The following is a 17,349-nucleotide window of genomic DNA, read 5'->3' as shown; positions in this document are numbered from 1 at the left end:
CCTGACCCCACCCTAAACTTAACCACTTCTGAACCATATAAAACACAACATGCAAATAAAAGTACAGTCTCAGCTAATTATTGCAAAACTGACCAAAAGCAGTGATAAAGTATTACAAACCACTCGTGTCGCAAACCTTTTTGCCCCGAAGCTGTACGATTACTTTGTATGACGATGCCATGTCCGTGAATGCACGAAGATGGCTCCCATTCAAAAATAAACCGGGACATAGATGCAGTCGATCTCGGGAGCCAATACCATTTTACTTTCAAAGCCAACGAAATTGCAACATCTACATCTCCCTTTTGCGAAGCACTACAGTGGCTGACACGTTTTTTCTTCTTTGCCAAAGGAGAAAACATATTTATAAATTACGCTCTGTAGAGCAGTTTTTCTATTTATGGCTAATGTAGAAACAACATGGTGAATTCCAAACATGGTGTATGTAGATAGAATTAGTTCATTCTAAGATAATAAAAACATAACGCTTCATTAAGTAAGGTCTTTATACACCTCTGAAGACATAGTTATGTATTTTATTTAGCAGTTCTGTCAATAGATCCTCCAAAAAAGAATTTCTAAGTCATTTCATCTTATTATTTTAAGTTTTGGCCATCGACGAGTTGATTTAAAAAGAAATTGAGTTACTCCAAAAAATAGGATTGTTCCTAAAAATTTAAGGCAACAAAATTATTCTTTACAGTGGTGGGTTTTGAAAGCATTAAGATGCATTCCCAGGAATTATCACAGTGTTAAACTGTTAATCCACAAGAAATGCACATAGATGAGGATGTCACGGATTGAAGAATAATATTGTTGACATCTTGTTTTTAAGTTAAATAATTTTTTACAATTCTGGTTGCTTGGATTTCAAGGGCAGGAAACCTAGCTAAGTATGTTCGGTAACATCTATACGTAATTGAAGTTTTAATTTCTTTACAATCATGTCACGCAAGGCATTTAACAATAAATAAAGGTTTTAACAAAAGCACGTACATCTCTTCCCAGTTACAATGAAATGTTTTAATAGGTAACTGGACTGGTTAAGAGAGGCCCTTGAGTTAAATCAATGAAGTGCTTGAGAGGGAAGCTATGCAAGAAGACCTAATGGCCACTTGTGATCGAACTTGAAAGGACCAGCACTCCACATGAAAAGATCTGCGATCCTGTTTGAGCTAGTGCAATTTTTATGCCTCCTATTTTTGAGCAAAAAGCCAGTTTAGAGTTGAAAACTTGATAAAGCTAAGTGCAGCTAAGACGAAAATGGACCCATTTTCATATAGCCATGTGTCGGCCGCTAAAGTAAATTCAACGACATTTAGGTAATTGAATTGAAAACCAAGATACACTTACAGTACATTTGAAAAAAAATCTACAAATGCACAAGACCCCAAAATAGACCAAAGCTAACTCTTCAGTTAAAACGGGCAAAACAAACATTTGAAAGGGCAGAAATATTTTAAAGAAAAGGCCATTTCGTCAGGTTCTTGCTAATGGACTTTGCTTTTAGATGCCTCCTTCGGAATGCGGGTCCAATCTTGTGGACGCAGGGGAGATTCCACACCACCGTATGTCTTCTAAGTAGTCTGTGATCTGTACTCATCCTTTTTTTCCTGTCCATTGAATTATAGATATGGGCATCATCTATGCTGGAGACGAGTGACCTCAAAGTCCAAAGCCTCTGTGGGGTTGTTCGGCTGAGAGGCCCGAGAAGTGGAAATCACATTCTACAGGCAACGCCGAAGCACATGAATTATTCTGATCATTTTAGGGGCAGGAAAATGAATACTGAGGGTGAAATGAAATGTAGAGATGAGGATGAGATGCGGCGGACCCCATGATCTTTCATTTCGTCTCCTTCAAACCCCCTCAAGTAAACATTAAGTCATATATTTGGCAAAGAGAGGCATATTAGAAAATCTGAATTTGACAACAGCTTCATATTTCCAATGATAATCTGCCATCTGATGACAATGCGATAGGGAGACTTTTTAGGGTCGCAGCTGGGCAAACAAGCGATATGTTGTAGGAAATGGGAACTCTTGGAGTAAAACTTTAATGGCTCCTTTGCTCACACAAATATATGGCGATTGGTCCATGGTGATGGACACTGTGGCCAATAAATGTTCCTGTCTTCTGCTATTGTGTGCTGTGAGACTGCATTTTCTGGTCCATTGGAGAGAAATGTTTGCACCACATGTGTGCAATGTTTTGAAGAAAGCTTTCATGTCCCCTCTAACAGGAAGCAGCGTTTACCTAATGTGCCTGCAAAGGTTCAGAAGTTCAGAAGATAACCAATGTGACTGTCTGGATCTTTCCGCACATTTTGGAGGGTGGAGGGGGGTGTCCATTCACATTTGGATCCTCTGTGCATGGCTTCACACTCACTACAGACGTAAAAACTAGACATGAAACCCAGTGGGAGGTTGTTACTTGGTGCCTTACAGGTTCAATATTTCAAGCTCTAATGAATTTTTGCTGGCCTTTTTGACATCAGTTGTCTCCCACACCACATCACTCTTCACAGCGCTGTGTTGTTCTGATGTGCAGACAGTGATTACCAAATACCTGTCATGTATCTAGATAAGTGCAGCAAAAGGACAATAAAGAATTATGTAATGCAACCAATATTTCAGTCTGGTATTTTGTTTTGTGGAAGTCTGCAATTCATAACCCACTGTAAAAATAAATGTGTCTGTGTGAAAACAAATCTACATGCGTATAAATGTAAAATGTCACTGCTTTCTAAACATTTCTAGAAATTTCATTGTTTAGAAGGCAAGATACAATCAAATGAGAGACAGCCGCTGACCATTTCAGTTAAAGTTTTTTAAAATGTACTATTTATAAGTATGTGATTATATAAAGTGATCATTTTTGTTTCATTCTGTTAACTACTACCATTTTTCTCACAAATTTTAAATAATAATATTGTTTCTATTTGCATTTATTTGCAGAAAATGAAAAGATCACAAACAAGTGAAAACAAGTTCATATTTACTTTTAAACAACACAACATTAATATTTGTACATGTATTTAGGAACAATTCAAAAATATTATTTTATGTGACAACCTGGATTTTTATCACATCAGTCTTGTCATGCTGTCAGTCTTTCACATTGCTGTTGGATGACATTATGCCACTCCTGAGGTATGATTTAGTTAAAATCCAATAGACACTGGACTGGAAGGACCACAATACATCTAGAAATGCTGATTTGAAATAAAAAATTGGAACGATCTCTAATTTTCTTTCAGCGGCTGAATTTATTTCCGCTGAACGGATAGAGCTGGATGTGACATTTTCATAAAAATGCCAGTAAAGTACTTTAAGTCCATTTTATAAGGTTTGGATACAATAAAATTGCCAGAAAGTATTAGAAACAGAGAAAAAAATAAAGTGTGGACAATCCACATGGTGTGAGAAGTGATGGCATGGCTAATTGCATTTGAACATACTTTCAAAGAAATTGTGAAATCATTCTGCTTCCAAGAAACTTGATGAAACAATATAATTATTGTTCTGGTGATATTGTAATACACGCTAGATGGTGATGACCTCACTTTAAGGATTAAAAGCTGTGCAACACCCCGGGTGGGCGAATGGTTTAATTTGTTTCCTATTGATTAGAATCATGTTTAGTTTTATTGTAATTCCCCCACTAGCCTTTAATTTGAAGTTATTTTGCATGTCAGATAATTATGAAAATTATATAAAAATTAGTGGTGGGCATAGATTAATTTTCTTAATCTAGATTAATCTAGATTAATTCCAAAATTAATCTCGATTAATCTAGATTAAAATGGCTCATTTGAATTCTGCCGAAGGCATTCAGAATATGTGTGCTACCCAAATAATGACTAAAAGTAAGTCTTTGAGAACGGGTTTCTCAAACCAGGTGGCGCATTAGACCAGGGGCTCATCTCCTGTTTCCAAAATGCATCACAAACTGCTTGAGAAAGCTGTTCTACTATGATAATTGGTGATGAAAATTAAATTATGTTCAATAAGATGAACTTGTGTTTACTTCCGCATTAGCTAAGGGATGATTTCCGTTTAGGTGGTACTTGAGACTGGAAGGGCTCCTACAGTACATTTACATTTAGTCATTTAGCAGACGCTTTTATCCAAAGCGACTTACAAAGAGTGAGGGAGCAACAAGCGATATGTCATACAGGAGCCATAATACATCAGATCTCAATACAAAGTTACTGGTTTCAACTAAAGCTAGACCACAACCTGTTGAGAGAAAGTGTTTTTTTTAAACCAATTCCGCATTGCACAAGGTGCAAACAACCTTAGTCTTGTCGATGTTTCTATTGGGAAGCTTCTTAAAAATTAATATTCCCTGAAGCAAACCCGGCGGCTTCATAGCTGCATCCATGTTAGCACGTCACGTTTGATGCGGTAATTTCACAGTAACGTTATGTTGTGTTCGGACCAAACGCGAGTGGCGTGTCAAGCGCGAGTGATTTATATGTTAATGCAAAGAGCCAATAGACCTACTTGCGGCGCGAATCGCGCGAATGAAGCCCTGGTTATGAGATGATGAGGCGGCTTCTGCTTCCGCGAATGACGTGAATCACGCGAGTTGAAAAATCTCGTTCTCGCCCCGTACAGTGCAGTTAAACTGGTATACATCCGCGCTAAAATATCACAGTGAAAGTCATCATAGCTTGCGTAGTATAGACCCAGCTCCCAACCCAACTTTGAGAATAGATTAACGGCGACATTTTTTTTAACGCGCGATAATAGTCTCACAACGCCGTTAACGGCCCACCACTAATAAAAATGGACGGAATATTTTTAATTTTTTATGTGTTTCCTAACCAAAATATTTAAAAACTTCAAAAAGTTTGTCTGAAACACGGGATGTGCAGGAGAATTCATCAGTACCGTCTGTAGCACTCAACAAAAAGTAAAGGAGTTCACATTAATTAGAATAATCCATCAAAAGCATTCACTGTATCAGAGTCTAATGATAGCCATGTAAAGTTTTAATGAGGCCACCCAGACTTCATCACTGTTACTTAAAAAGTAGAATGATCGAGTATGTATCACTAAACATGCTGTTCAGGAGATTATTTCTAGCCATAGCTAAATGCCTTTTGTATGGCAAATAAATAGTCTATTGCTCGCTAAATGACTTAGAACTACAACAAGTAATCAAAATGAGTGCACGAGTGAATGGGACTCATTCTGTGAATGACTGGAAAATAGGCCATGACACGACGCATTCAAAACAACACCAGGAGCTCTTAGATAACACAGAAGACAGACTTTTCATTTCTCCTCATCACATTTGCGGCTTGACAGATTGAATATAAACATCACGTTTGGCACAAAAGAACGCCGGAACAATGCTTTGCAAGCGAGCGCGGTTTACCCTCAAGAGTAAAGTTGAATCAAAACAATTTTACATGTTTTCGTGAATAACAAAAAAAACTTGGCCTGTCACTGATGACAGCCTCGGCGAGCACCACGAGAAGGGGGGTAGAAAATGAAGCGAATCAAAGGCTAAGATGAGGTAGATTGCTGTTTAGCATTTCTCCTAACATGACGTGCCCATTAAAGATTAAGGCTAAAGAGACAGCCGAGGCTAATGGGAAGCGACATAGCGTTTTAAGCCTCGGCCGTGATGAGTTACAACCCTCAGCAGCCGCTCGGCTCTGGTGACATCTTGACTGGTCTTGATTCAGCCGTGAGCGTCGCTGATTCCCAGCACACATCAGGCACCGGCCCGAAGCGCAACTAAACCTCAGTCGGCTTAACATTACAGGGATTAAAACACTCTTAAGTGTATATTTTTCTTATGCTTTGTGCCATCCTCGCTTTCATTACTGCACAGTTCATATCTTGTTTTAGAGCTTATGCTACGATTACAAGTTGAATCTGAGATGTACACTTGTAATGAAAATCTAAGGGGAGCTTGCAACATCACAGTAAAACAACTATTGTGCATATCAATTGGTCGGTACAACAAAAACATTACGAATTACTATAAGGCATCACAGCACCTTTGCTATGCACTTTCGATTAGTGTTTGGTTATAAAATAACATTTCTAATTCTAATTTCTACTTATATTTATTTCAATTAATATTTTATTGCATGTTCATTTCATTAAATTAAAACTACTTAACAGCTATTGATTCTTTGCGGAGGCCTACCGGAATTTAAGTTTGGGCCACATAACATTTGTCTATGCTGTTGCCACTGAAACCATCTATGAAACAACGCTCTCATAATTATTTTCATATTTTTTTATTATTATTAGTCATTTTTTTGGGTTAGCAATAATCTGTCTTCTTTTATAGGAGATCAACTTCAGGTGTGAATTCCAAAGCCTTTATGAATTACAACCATAAAGTTTGTGTTGTGCATTTGTAATCTCAACAGATTTGGTATAAAAAATATAACAACTGGAAATGAAATAAAAGGATATTTGGGGTAAAAGGAGGCGATCTAAGAAGGACAACCAAAACACTGTTAGGTTGACAAAGGAGGAAGATGCAGAATGCCTGTACTGCAGCAAAATGTTTTCCATAATTGGGAGGGAATGGATTTGTTGCATTAGATCTGCAAAGTGGACCCACATTGACTGTTCCCAACACAGTAGCTCCAAGACATTTAATTATGAAATCATAACAATACACCGATTCTTATAAGACGCTCAAAATTTATGAAACGCTACAGGTTATTGAATAAACAAGAAAATGGTGCACTGAATGCAGAAGTAGTGCTGAAGGCCAATCAACTGTATCTGTCTTTATATTTACATAATTTTAATCTCCTTTATTACATTATTTTGATTCATTAATAATAAAACATATTTTTAGATCACAAAATCTTTTGACCGGAGGCTATATCCAGTTAAATAAGTTTTGTCTGGCACTGTTGTTACAGTACAATGTTGTACTGTATTTCAAATTCATGCCTACTGACCTTCTTGATGAGGTACGCTCACCTGAAACCTGGAATGTTGCTTTCTATTTAAGCCCTTAATGGTCTTGTTCAGACACACAGAGACACCAGATGAGACTACTGTCTATGTACATATTTGCAGAGAGCGCTGGATGTCAGTATGATTGAGCTAACATGGGCATTGTTTGAAATGTCACCATCTGCCTCACAACCGCTGATCCCCGATCAATTTAAAATGAATCCCCGTTCCACTCTCCACCAAATCCAGCAACAATTGTTCCGAATCTTCATTATAGATCGGCCAAATGAGCTGATGATCTGGGGCAGGCACTGGAAATTTTCAGATAACAGTCGTGACATTTGGCTGGTGAGAATCATTATAAGGTCAAGTCAATAAATCGTACAATCTTGAATGAGACTCAAAAGAGCAAATATAACAGTTTCAATATCCATTGGCGATACATACTATCATATCAGTTAGGATATTATTCAACACAATCTCACAGGAATTAATAACTATTTTACAGGTGGCTAATTCCGATCTTATCCTTATGCATTAGTAGGATGTGACGGTTCCCAGGTGCTTAAAGCTTATAACACACTTGTATGTACTAAAAGTGCTCTCATTTCTTGCAGTAAGATCTAAGTCTACTCCAATGATATTTTGGGACATAAATGGAATTACAAAAATGACTTGTTTAGTATATTGTGTACACGTTTTATGTGTGACAATAGAGCAATTAAGTAAATAATGTCAGTCTGTAGGCATGCGTGAGCAAGCATGCTCTATGTTTTTTGCCGCGTGAAATGCAAAAAGTAGATTTACTGCACCACTGTGACCATCGGAGACATAGTACTTATATACACAAACTATAAACACACTTACACGCCGACAAAGTATGTAGTGGTTTTTAACAGCGCATCTGACATTCTTCCAAATATCTTCCTGTGTGTTCAACAAAACAAAGAAATGTATACGTGTTTTGAACAATACGAGGGTGACTTGATGTTGACAGAATTCAATTTTTTGGGGTTAAGTATTCCTTAAAGACAGACTACTGCCACTGCAGCTGACCGACACATGTATTAACTTATTAACAAGTTATGAAGTTTAGTTCTATACTTGACGGGATCAATTATAATACTCACTAAATTAGCACATGTTTACCTAAATAACTGTTTATTTCTGCTTGTTGTACCTTGCAGACTACATAACCAACTTTAGCTATTCAATATGTGAGCACTTTTTTAGGTTAAACACATAAATCTTAATTTCCATTCAGTACTTACGGTCTGACTGTGATCCATATTGGGTTGATAGATATGCGGTTCATTCATTTTGCAGGTGCGTTGTCACCTGCATCTTAGCATCTTTTCCTCTTAAGTGATATATGTTTATCTTTTTCTCTATTTAAAAGAAAGTGAAGGGGAGAAATAATGAGCACAAATGTTGCCTTTGTAGCACTATACATCTCTCTTCATAACTTTTCACTGTCCTAAATAGAAAAAAAGATCACTTTGAAATCGGTTAACTAGAGCTTTAGTCTGTATTTTAATGTACAGTAACCATGTTACATTTCATTTGTTTTATTTTCATGAAGGTCATAGTAATATTGTTTAGTTTTTACCTCAGATATTTGAGCATTTCATCTCAGTTCCGGCGCTCGCGCAGCAGAGTTTGTAACGGTTTTAGTTGGGCCGCTGGCGCGAGACACATTTGAACGCAAGACTTCGTTCGAGGCGAAGGAGAGTTGAAATATCCCATTTCCGACCTCGCAATACTTTACAGTTTCTTGACTTAACGTCTCCTGTAAGTTAGCTCCGCGCTAATGTCACTGCAAGCATTTTGGATCATGTGTCGATCGTGCTTGATTGATCTGCCCTGAGTTCATAAATCGTATTTCCGACTATGAGCGCAATTTCTGATGTTATTTCCAAGTAGTATATGGGAATTAGTATATGGGAAGAAGCATATCGAGTTTGCTTGAACGTAGCACTGGCTCTTAAGTCAATGTCATTTTGATGTTTGATAATAAAATGATATTAATAATAATAACAACAACTAAACAGCAGAAAATATAGTTTTCTATATCGAACCCTCTTATCACAATAGAGGTTCTAAAAAAACTTCTAACAGTATACCAAATAACAATGGGTTACTTATAGAATTTATAAGTTAAATGTTGAACCTTTTAGATTATTAGAAGTTCACATTTGAACTTATTTTTCTAACTCTAGTGGTTTAATATATATAGTAACTAAAGTATGGTAATACTGATAAAATGTTCGACCACAACACCATCACTTTAAAAAAACTTAAAAGCATATACCATAAAAATAACCTGCAGTACAAATTAATATTAATTAAGTTAATTTCAGTGTGAAAATGAGCCTACCATAATTTCATTAACTGAAGTAAAATTATATTGTAATCTTGCAAGAGAAAAAAAAACGACTAGATGCCTTTCTATTACTAATAGCATTTTAATGGTGGTGGCTTCAATTCACCCCTGATCAATTAACTCAATATACAAGTATTTGGCGGTTGTATTATTGACACATAAAGGCCCACATCTTGTTAATGATGACCACATTTTTTCCAACTTGTTTCCAAGAAAAAAAAAACATAGTCTTTTCACAATATGGTCATTTCAAAGCTAAATAAAAAAATGTATGAGAATTAAATGACAAAGCCCTAAAACAGAAAACTAATCGCCATAATCGTCAAAGCCCAAATCAGACAATTAATCGTCGTAATCGCAATAATTTATTAAGACAATTAATCGTCAGCAAAATTTCACAATCGTGACAGCCCTATTAGCCACTTTGTAAAATAGTTACGAATTCCTGTGAGATTCATCCAAACAGTAATTTAAAAAATAAATACAAACTGATTAAGACATAAATAGCACAATGCAATCCATTTTAAAGGGCTTTTTTATAGACACTTTTGAAAGATTCCCCAAGCTTCAGGTTTTCTGTAAAAGACAACATTTATTTTGATCAAAGTTCGAGACCATTTGCACGTCATCAAATTAACTGCAACCTGCTCACATTTACAGTTTTACACGTTGAAAACACACAAAAACATGAATAACGAATGTACAGATTTCAAGAATATTTAGTCATCGTTGTAGTATATAAATATTTGGTACAAAATATCACAAGATAGAAAGCAAAGTAGTACATGGACGTCATCTACTCTCCCAAGCCACTGGTACAAAGCACTGTTCATTAAACCAAGTTTTTACAGCATGAGTAACCACCTTTTTTTGTAGCATATCAGGACAGAGATATCAGAATTCTGCTCCTAAAAACACAAATATTTACCAGCTCAAGCACTATGCACGCTTAAGAAACAGGCTCTCCTCACCTCCCCTCCTTTCCAAAGAGGTGAACGCAATCTCAGACTCATTTTGTGGTTTGAGGAGAGGGCGCAATCATGGCAAAATGATTTACTTTAGATTTCGACTCATACCTCAATACTTCACTGTTGTGGTTAGGTTATCAGACAGCCGAGGAACAAATCAACTGAGCTTTTATAGTTTTTTGATGCTCTCTATTGAAAGAAGGTTGTCGGAGGTGAAAATTAAACCTTAAAACTGTTGATTAATTTTGCAGTTTTCCTCCTCCAGTTTACAGACTAAATCACAAAGGCTATATATACGTGTTCAAACCTTCAGTCTATTCTGTCCTTAAATGCATTACATTTGATCTCAAGATTCTGAAGGATGAAATGTGAGAAAAAAACGCTTACGCAACTAATTGTATGGAATGTAAGTTTTGCAGCATACCATTAAGGGGCTGTGTGAATATGCGGCTCTCATGAGAAGGTAATACTAAATCGTTCCGAGACCAACAAAACGTGTGCCAGAAATCAAGCAAAACACATTTAGGTCCAATGACATCGCAGATAATTGTAAGCTTCTGGCATTTCTTTTTAATGTGGATGATGAAAATCAGTGCCAACCATGAAATGTTCTCTGACCCATTTTCTACACGGTCTACATGGGCTTCAAACAATCTGTCTTCATTCTGACTACAGGACAACGCATCCTTTCTTGAGTGCGTAAGTAGATTAGTAAAATTATGCGAACGTATAATAATAAGGGTTTCAGAATTCCCTTCCAGTTATTAGACAACTCCTCTGATCTTCAAATTTTTGATTCTGAGCTGCACGGCCGCCGCGCTTCGCATTGAGGTCTGATGATGAGCTAACAGGCTGAAGTTCGGCCTTTGTTTTATTACTTTCAATAAGTAAATCCTGCTTGAAGTTTTATCCATGCCTGCTGAAGTTCACATTTTAAGTGTTCGAGTCTGATAAACTGTTCTCTTTGCAGCAGTGTCTGATAAGCAGTTCTGTGACAGATTGTAGGCTTTTCAAAAGAACGCTTCGGTGACGGTTACAGATGCGAACACAGAGTGCAGACATCTCCAGAACAATCTAGGATTATGCCGAAAGATGTCATCGCGTTCTGATGAGTGCAAGAGAGCATTGCGAGCACTCTGCGTACGTACTGTATATGTCCCACGCACAACACTTAAAGTTCTGCTTTTACGCATCTGCCTTGCAGAGAAAATGCACAGATAATCAGGACAGGGAAACCGACCGCCTGATTGTAGAATGAAGAAAAGGATAAAAGGGCACTTTGTAAAAGAAATTAGGCTGCCTCATTCTGACACGGCAGTCTTCAGTTACAGGCAGATCGGCAAGTGAGTCTCGCTCTATGTGACGCCACATGTTCATTAGGAGTCCCAGTCACTGTCCTCCCCACCGTACATGTCCGCTAACTTCCTAAAGCGCGGCCCCCACTCGCTGAGGTAATTGTAGTCCTGCTTCCCATCCGAGGATACGGACCCCAGAGAGCTCAGCGACTCCGCCACCGACCCGTTACCTTCGTACGCGTAGGTGGCCAGAGAGTCATAAGGGGGAGCTGTAGGGTTTCCGTCGTTTTCCTGCACGCGCTGGTTGATGAATTCCCGCACATCTGCGTTGTCTCGAGACGGAATGGCGGTCCTGCGAAGTGGCGGCGGGGGGTATAGCGACTCGGAAGGGAGGATGTCCCGCCTCAGTTTGTTGTCCTCCATCACTTCCGGGTGGCGGAGCGCTCCGATGTCGAAAGCCTGGGTGTCTTCCTCGCCGCCGCCCTCGTCGTTGTAGCTGACCACGTTGTCTCTCACATCCTCCTTGGAGATGATCAGGGGCTCCTTTTTCTTTTGACGTTTCAGCGCAGCAAATAGCACCACGATCACTATGGAATAAGAGAAACATCAAATGTGAATGGCAGGTATAATTGAAAGTAGGACAGCAACTCAAAAAACTAAGAAGTAACAGGAGGGATAGTCCACCCAGAAATGAAAAATTCTGTCATCGTTTACTCACCCTCTAGTTGTTCCAAACCTGTATACATTTCGTTGTTTGGTCGAACCAAAGAAAGATATTTGGAATAATGTTTGCAACTGATTATTCCGAGGAAATGCAAGGCGCCCCAGAACTGTTTGGCTTCCTAAATTCTTTAAAATATCTATCAATGTCCCAAAAATGTCAGTTGCTAACATTCTTCCAATATATATGTGCTCATCAGGACAAAGACATTTATACAGATTTGGAACACTAAAAGGTTGAGTAAATAATGACAGAATTTTGGGAAGGAGTATCCCTTTAACCATGAAGTGTCCGATCTGTCATTGAATCTTCATAAAAGCGGCAATGCTTTGCCTAGGAACAACGCAACACAATTTTCTATCAACATTCTCAAGCGTTACCGACATGAGTGTTGTTATAAAGTATCAAAGGAGTCTCCTTATATGCTTGGACACTTGTTTACAGCTTTTCCTTCACTCTCTCAGTCCAGCTCACCCACTACTGAAGGTAATTGAAGTAAAAAAAAGAAAATTGCAGTCTGAAAAACTCCAGACTTCTGACTGACAGTGTATGTAGGAATGCTAAAGAAATATTTAGTATTGCTCGGTTGCTTTTATCATTGATCTTTCACTGCAGCGGAGGTCCATACATGATGCATGCTTCAACACTGCAGCTGACATCTGTTGTTACATGCTAGTCACATGTGAGATCTGTCTTATGTTTCCAAACAGCTTTTGCAACTTGAATAACATCATGCTCGGAAAACTTGAAAACGTACTTTTTTTAAACACTATTCAAATGCATCAAGAAAGAAAGAAAGATCGAAAGAAAGGATTCTAATTAAATTAATCAATTACATGAGCCGTTTAGTTATATAAATATACTCATGCTTTGACTAAGTTTAGCCTTGAAGTCAAACATATGATTGTTTTTGGTTGAATGAAATCAAGATTGAATCAATTTACGTTTAATTGAAATCCAACCCTTGTTTTTCAATATCCTGATTAAATAACTAAGAACTGAGCTTTATCGGTTCAGCCATCTGAGCATGTCAGAAATAATACTTTTTCCCCCCTTTTTGTTCTAAATTGCAAATCATTTTACATGCAGATCAGGCGCTCGCACTTCAGACCACTGGAATCGCAATTAATCAAATGGTAGTGCAGACAAAAGCGCTAACTGACAGGAAGACAGGTGGGAAAATGAAAGCTCTCGCTAACGAAGGCTTTGAAAGATGAACGGTCAGACTCACAGTCAGACAGACAGATGGAGGCAGCAGTGATCAGATAGATGGATGGGGAGCGAGGAGTGACCTGATTGTTAAAATCACAAGAGGAGGAAGGTGAAGAACTTACACAGAAGTATAAGGATGCAGAGGAGGATGGCCACCAGCGCCCCAGTGCTGAGTCCCGCAGCGCTCGTCAGAGCCTCGGCATTACACATCTCCATGTTGCCGTCTCGATCGCACGTGCACACCCGAATCGTGAGCGTGCCGGTGCTGCTCTGGATGGGAAGTTCACCGTCTGAAATCACCACGTGCACTAGATGGGTGTTTTTGTGCATTCGGGCAAATCCGCTCCGCCGTGTTAAGATCCCAGCTGTGTTATCTGTAAAGAGTTAAATCCTGGGATTATAATTTATCATTAAGTAAAATGTCATGATGAGTGTAGTTTGCTGTGTTGGGGTTTGTCACGTTATTGCAATACAAGAATGATAATGTGCATTCAGGATCAACAGCGATTTTTTACAATATAAAGTTTAATTCTATTGATTAAAAGCTAAAAGCATGTGACCTACGTTAACATACTGTATATTTCTGTTAGCTCTCTCTAAGGGTTTAGCTTTCTTAATTCTGAATCCTTTTTAAAGGAACAGTTTACCCCAAAATGAAAATTCCATCTTCATTTATTTCTGTAGGAAAAATTGCTTTGTAAATGTCTTTGGTCTGTTAAACACAGAAGATATTTTGAAGAATGTGGGAAAGCAAACTTTTGACTGTTTTGTCCAAGAAGAGTTTGGTTACAAGCATTCTTCCAATGATCTCTCTCTGTGTTTCGTTTCATTAGAAATATTGTGAAACCAGTATTGTATATTGTATTGTATCTTATGCTAAATATGCAAATTCAATTCACCCCTACATGTGTTTGAGAAATTGAATATAATGAAGGGCTCTTGCTTTTTAAAAAAGCCAACAGGCTTTAGTTTACATCACATTTTATGAGTTGAGATAGAAAAGGGTGGTATTAGGGGGATTGGAAATGCTTTGGTATGCTGTGACATTTGTTTAGTGCAATATGACTCAATACTTTTTTTGGTCCACTTCCCCCAAAAATACGATTTAAATGTATGTTATGTATCCACTAAAGCTTAATTTTCTCAACAATGAATACCCTTGAATTATTTGTTTCAAACTAACAAACACAAAGTACACCACACTCAACTGTGATTTTACAAGGAGCAAGCAAAGGGAGGTAAAGGAGCCGGCTTTTAGGAAGATCAAGACAACCTCGGTCTGACCTAAAGTTATAACAACTGCAGTGTGATCTGGTCAGAATATAAACAGCTGGAGAGGAGTCAGTGTGTTCTAAAGAGTCCTCCTATCTGATTGGTCTGTGATGTCATGAGGAGAGACGGTTAGCTTGTTGGAAGGCCAGGCAATTTGAGAGGGCACTCACCTCCATTATCTCGCACTGAGAAGTTTGCTCGCACTGAGCTCTCCGGTGCCAAGTTGAAAAAGAACCGATGTCCACCCGCTGGGTCATCTCGATCCACTGCACTTATTGTTTGGATTTTCTGTGACAGAGAGGACAAAAATGTTTTAACAAAGCAAATGTTACATTTAACATTTGGCCCATTCTTGACATGAAGTACTTATTGCCATCTGTGTGAACTCAAAATGTTAATGTGGAAAGCATATTAGCCTGTTTTCACAATATTACTATTATTAGCTTGTATTCACAATATTCACAATTAAGTTAATAAAAAGGTGATTTTAAATAATGTTTAAGTGAATTTTAAATTATTTAAATAAAGTGATGTTTGCAGGTGCCCATACACAGCAGGAATGATAACTATAAAGTTAGTTAGGTAGAACTTTGCAATGTGGAAGTACTTTAGCTTCTCGTAAAACAACCCCCCCCACAAATGATCATAATAGAAGACAAGACAGAAGTCAATGCAACTTTTATGACCCTCCTTTCTAAACTTTGTTTACATTACTATGACTATTTAAGTCAACATTTATTTTACATTTTTAGACAAAAGTCGAGTCCACAACCTATCTACTATATAAAGAAAACAACACAGAGAAACAATATTGTTAAGATCACTTTAAGAATGTTTTCCATTACCTAATGAACAAAAAAACATCGACAGCCAATTAAAAACCCATTTACATTTAATGGGCTTGCATATTTTTAATGTGAAACTGCAAAGTGCACGCTTAGAATAAACATAGCATTATTGTCTGCTTGTGTGGATGCTTATATATTTATTGTTATAGTTTTCTTTATAGACGGTTTCATCTTAAAAACGTTAACAAACCTTACTGTGCATGCACCCGAATTTAACTGTCGGTAAACATTCACAAACAATAGTGTGCCTGTAGATGTTTTCTGATAACAATCAAAAGAAACCGAGAGGAACATAACTTGGCTAAACTTGTTTATCCGATATTTTGAATTTGGAATCCAATACCAACTTACAACAAAATTCAACAATCGTTTATTTAATAAAAAAAATATACAGTATAATAATAAAACAAATTAATAGTAAAATACATTAAATAAAATATAGCTGTTAGGTCTGCTAAAACATTTTACATATAGACTTCATCAAATTACATTGCAGTCAAGGTACAAAGCTAGAATTATACCGCATAACTGGAAATGTCATTCACAAAGTCATCCTTCAGACCTTACACATGTTTACATACAAACACACAGCATATTTACTGTGAGGAAAGATGCAGTGGCGGAGCCAGAGGGCTAGTTGGGGTGGCAATTGCCACCCCAGACGAAGTCCTTGCCACCCCTGTTGCCACCCCGCTGAAAACATTACACTGTTAGATTTTTACGAACATTTCCCAAATCTCCCAGCGGACGTGAATGCATCCTTACGCAGCACGCACAAGCGTGCAGCCGCAGCGTGCTGTTGCTGCTACACTTTTCATTGGTTAAGCTGACACGCAGCACCTTCGTTACGTGCTCCAAACGGCTCCAAAACAACGCCGACAGCACACGGCATCGATGAAGAGCATTTTGCTGGTATGTACGGCTTTTATTGGTATTAAATTAAACGAAGTAGTGTTTTAACATTGTCGTATTGAAGTAGTATTGTTAATACTGTCACGCCTGCGTGAATATGCTTAAAACATGTCGTTAGCAAATGTTCAGCAACAATCACAGACATTAGGTAGGCTTATTCATATTGGCACGTGTAATGCAGCACTGATCTTAGTATAACAGACCGTTGTCATGAAAAACAGAGCGTTGCCATGGATGCAGGATTCTAACCGTAGAGACCGAACGGACTATTTTCTTTAGCGAAACAATATAAATAGTTTTTAAATCAATAAACTCCCTTTAAATCAATATGTTGTGTCAAATTATTTATTTATTTGGTAGGTAGCCATGTAATAAGCGGGATAATGTATAGCGAGGCGGTTGTTATAGCGAATACAACCCCTTCATGCTGTCGGTGTTGTATTCGCTATAACAACCGCCTCGCTATACATTATCCCTTACTTAACATAACATGTCTAGATGTCTTTAAGCAATTTTCCTTGTGTTGTCAAATAGGCTAGACCTCAATATACTCAGATTTTGTCGTCATGTATTACTTTAGTATTTGTATTATTAACGGTGTACTCATGGTAAATAATAACAAGCAAATTGTTCCAAATTATGGTTTCTTCATGAGGTGTGTAAAACATTTTGCTTCATCTCACCAGAACCGCAGAATTATGCTGTTCTGAATCTGAATGTTTGTATTTGTGAACTTGGTGGTGCCACACCATGGGTAGATGCAGGTTATACCTGGTACAACTATTGAAGTTTAT

At 37.7% G+C, this 17,349-nt stretch overlaps 2 protein-coding genes across 3 annotated transcripts in view; both read right to left on the bottom strand.

Moving 5' to 3' along the window:
• The window catches only part of c3h5orf22 (chromosome 3 C5orf22 homolog), a 39,372-nt gene extending 30,575 nt beyond the window's left edge, over nucleotides 1–8,797 (bottom strand). For both annotated transcript variants that reach the window (XM_056744517.1, XM_056744518.1), the window contains exons 1-2: nucleotides 8,554–8,797; nucleotides 8,216–8,332 (exon numbers count right to left, since the gene is read on the bottom strand). Coding sequence is in view for 1 of the 2 variants with exons in the window: in XM_056744518.1 (XP_056600496.1) it covers nucleotides 8,216–8,263 (48 nt within the window). In the remaining variant the exon portion in view is untranslated. The remainder of the gene's footprint in view (nucleotides 1–8,215; nucleotides 8,333–8,553) is intronic.
• A 1,413-nt stretch (nucleotides 8,798–10,210) lies between these two features.
• The window catches only part of cdh6 (cadherin 6), a 29,034-nt gene continuing 21,895 nt past the window's right edge, over nucleotides 10,211–17,349 (bottom strand). The window contains exons 10-12 of the mRNA XM_056744512.1: nucleotides 14,966–15,083; nucleotides 13,646–13,897; nucleotides 10,211–12,177 (exon numbers count right to left, since the gene is read on the bottom strand). Of these exons, the coding sequence (XP_056600490.1) occupies nucleotides 11,672–12,177; nucleotides 13,646–13,897; nucleotides 14,966–15,083 (876 nt within the window). The 3' untranslated portion in view covers nucleotides 10,211–11,671. The remainder of the gene's footprint in view (nucleotides 12,178–13,645; nucleotides 13,898–14,965; nucleotides 15,084–17,349) is intronic.

Source organism: Triplophysa dalaica, chromosome 3 (assembly GCF_015846415.1).
Source record: "Triplophysa dalaica isolate WHDGS20190420 chromosome 3, ASM1584641v1, whole genome shotgun sequence".
Classification (NCBI taxonomy): Eukaryota; Metazoa; Chordata; class Actinopteri; order Cypriniformes; family Nemacheilidae; genus Triplophysa; species Triplophysa dalaica.
The sequence above is the reverse complement of the archived record's forward strand: the minus strand, read 5'-3'. Positions and strand labels throughout refer to the sequence as shown.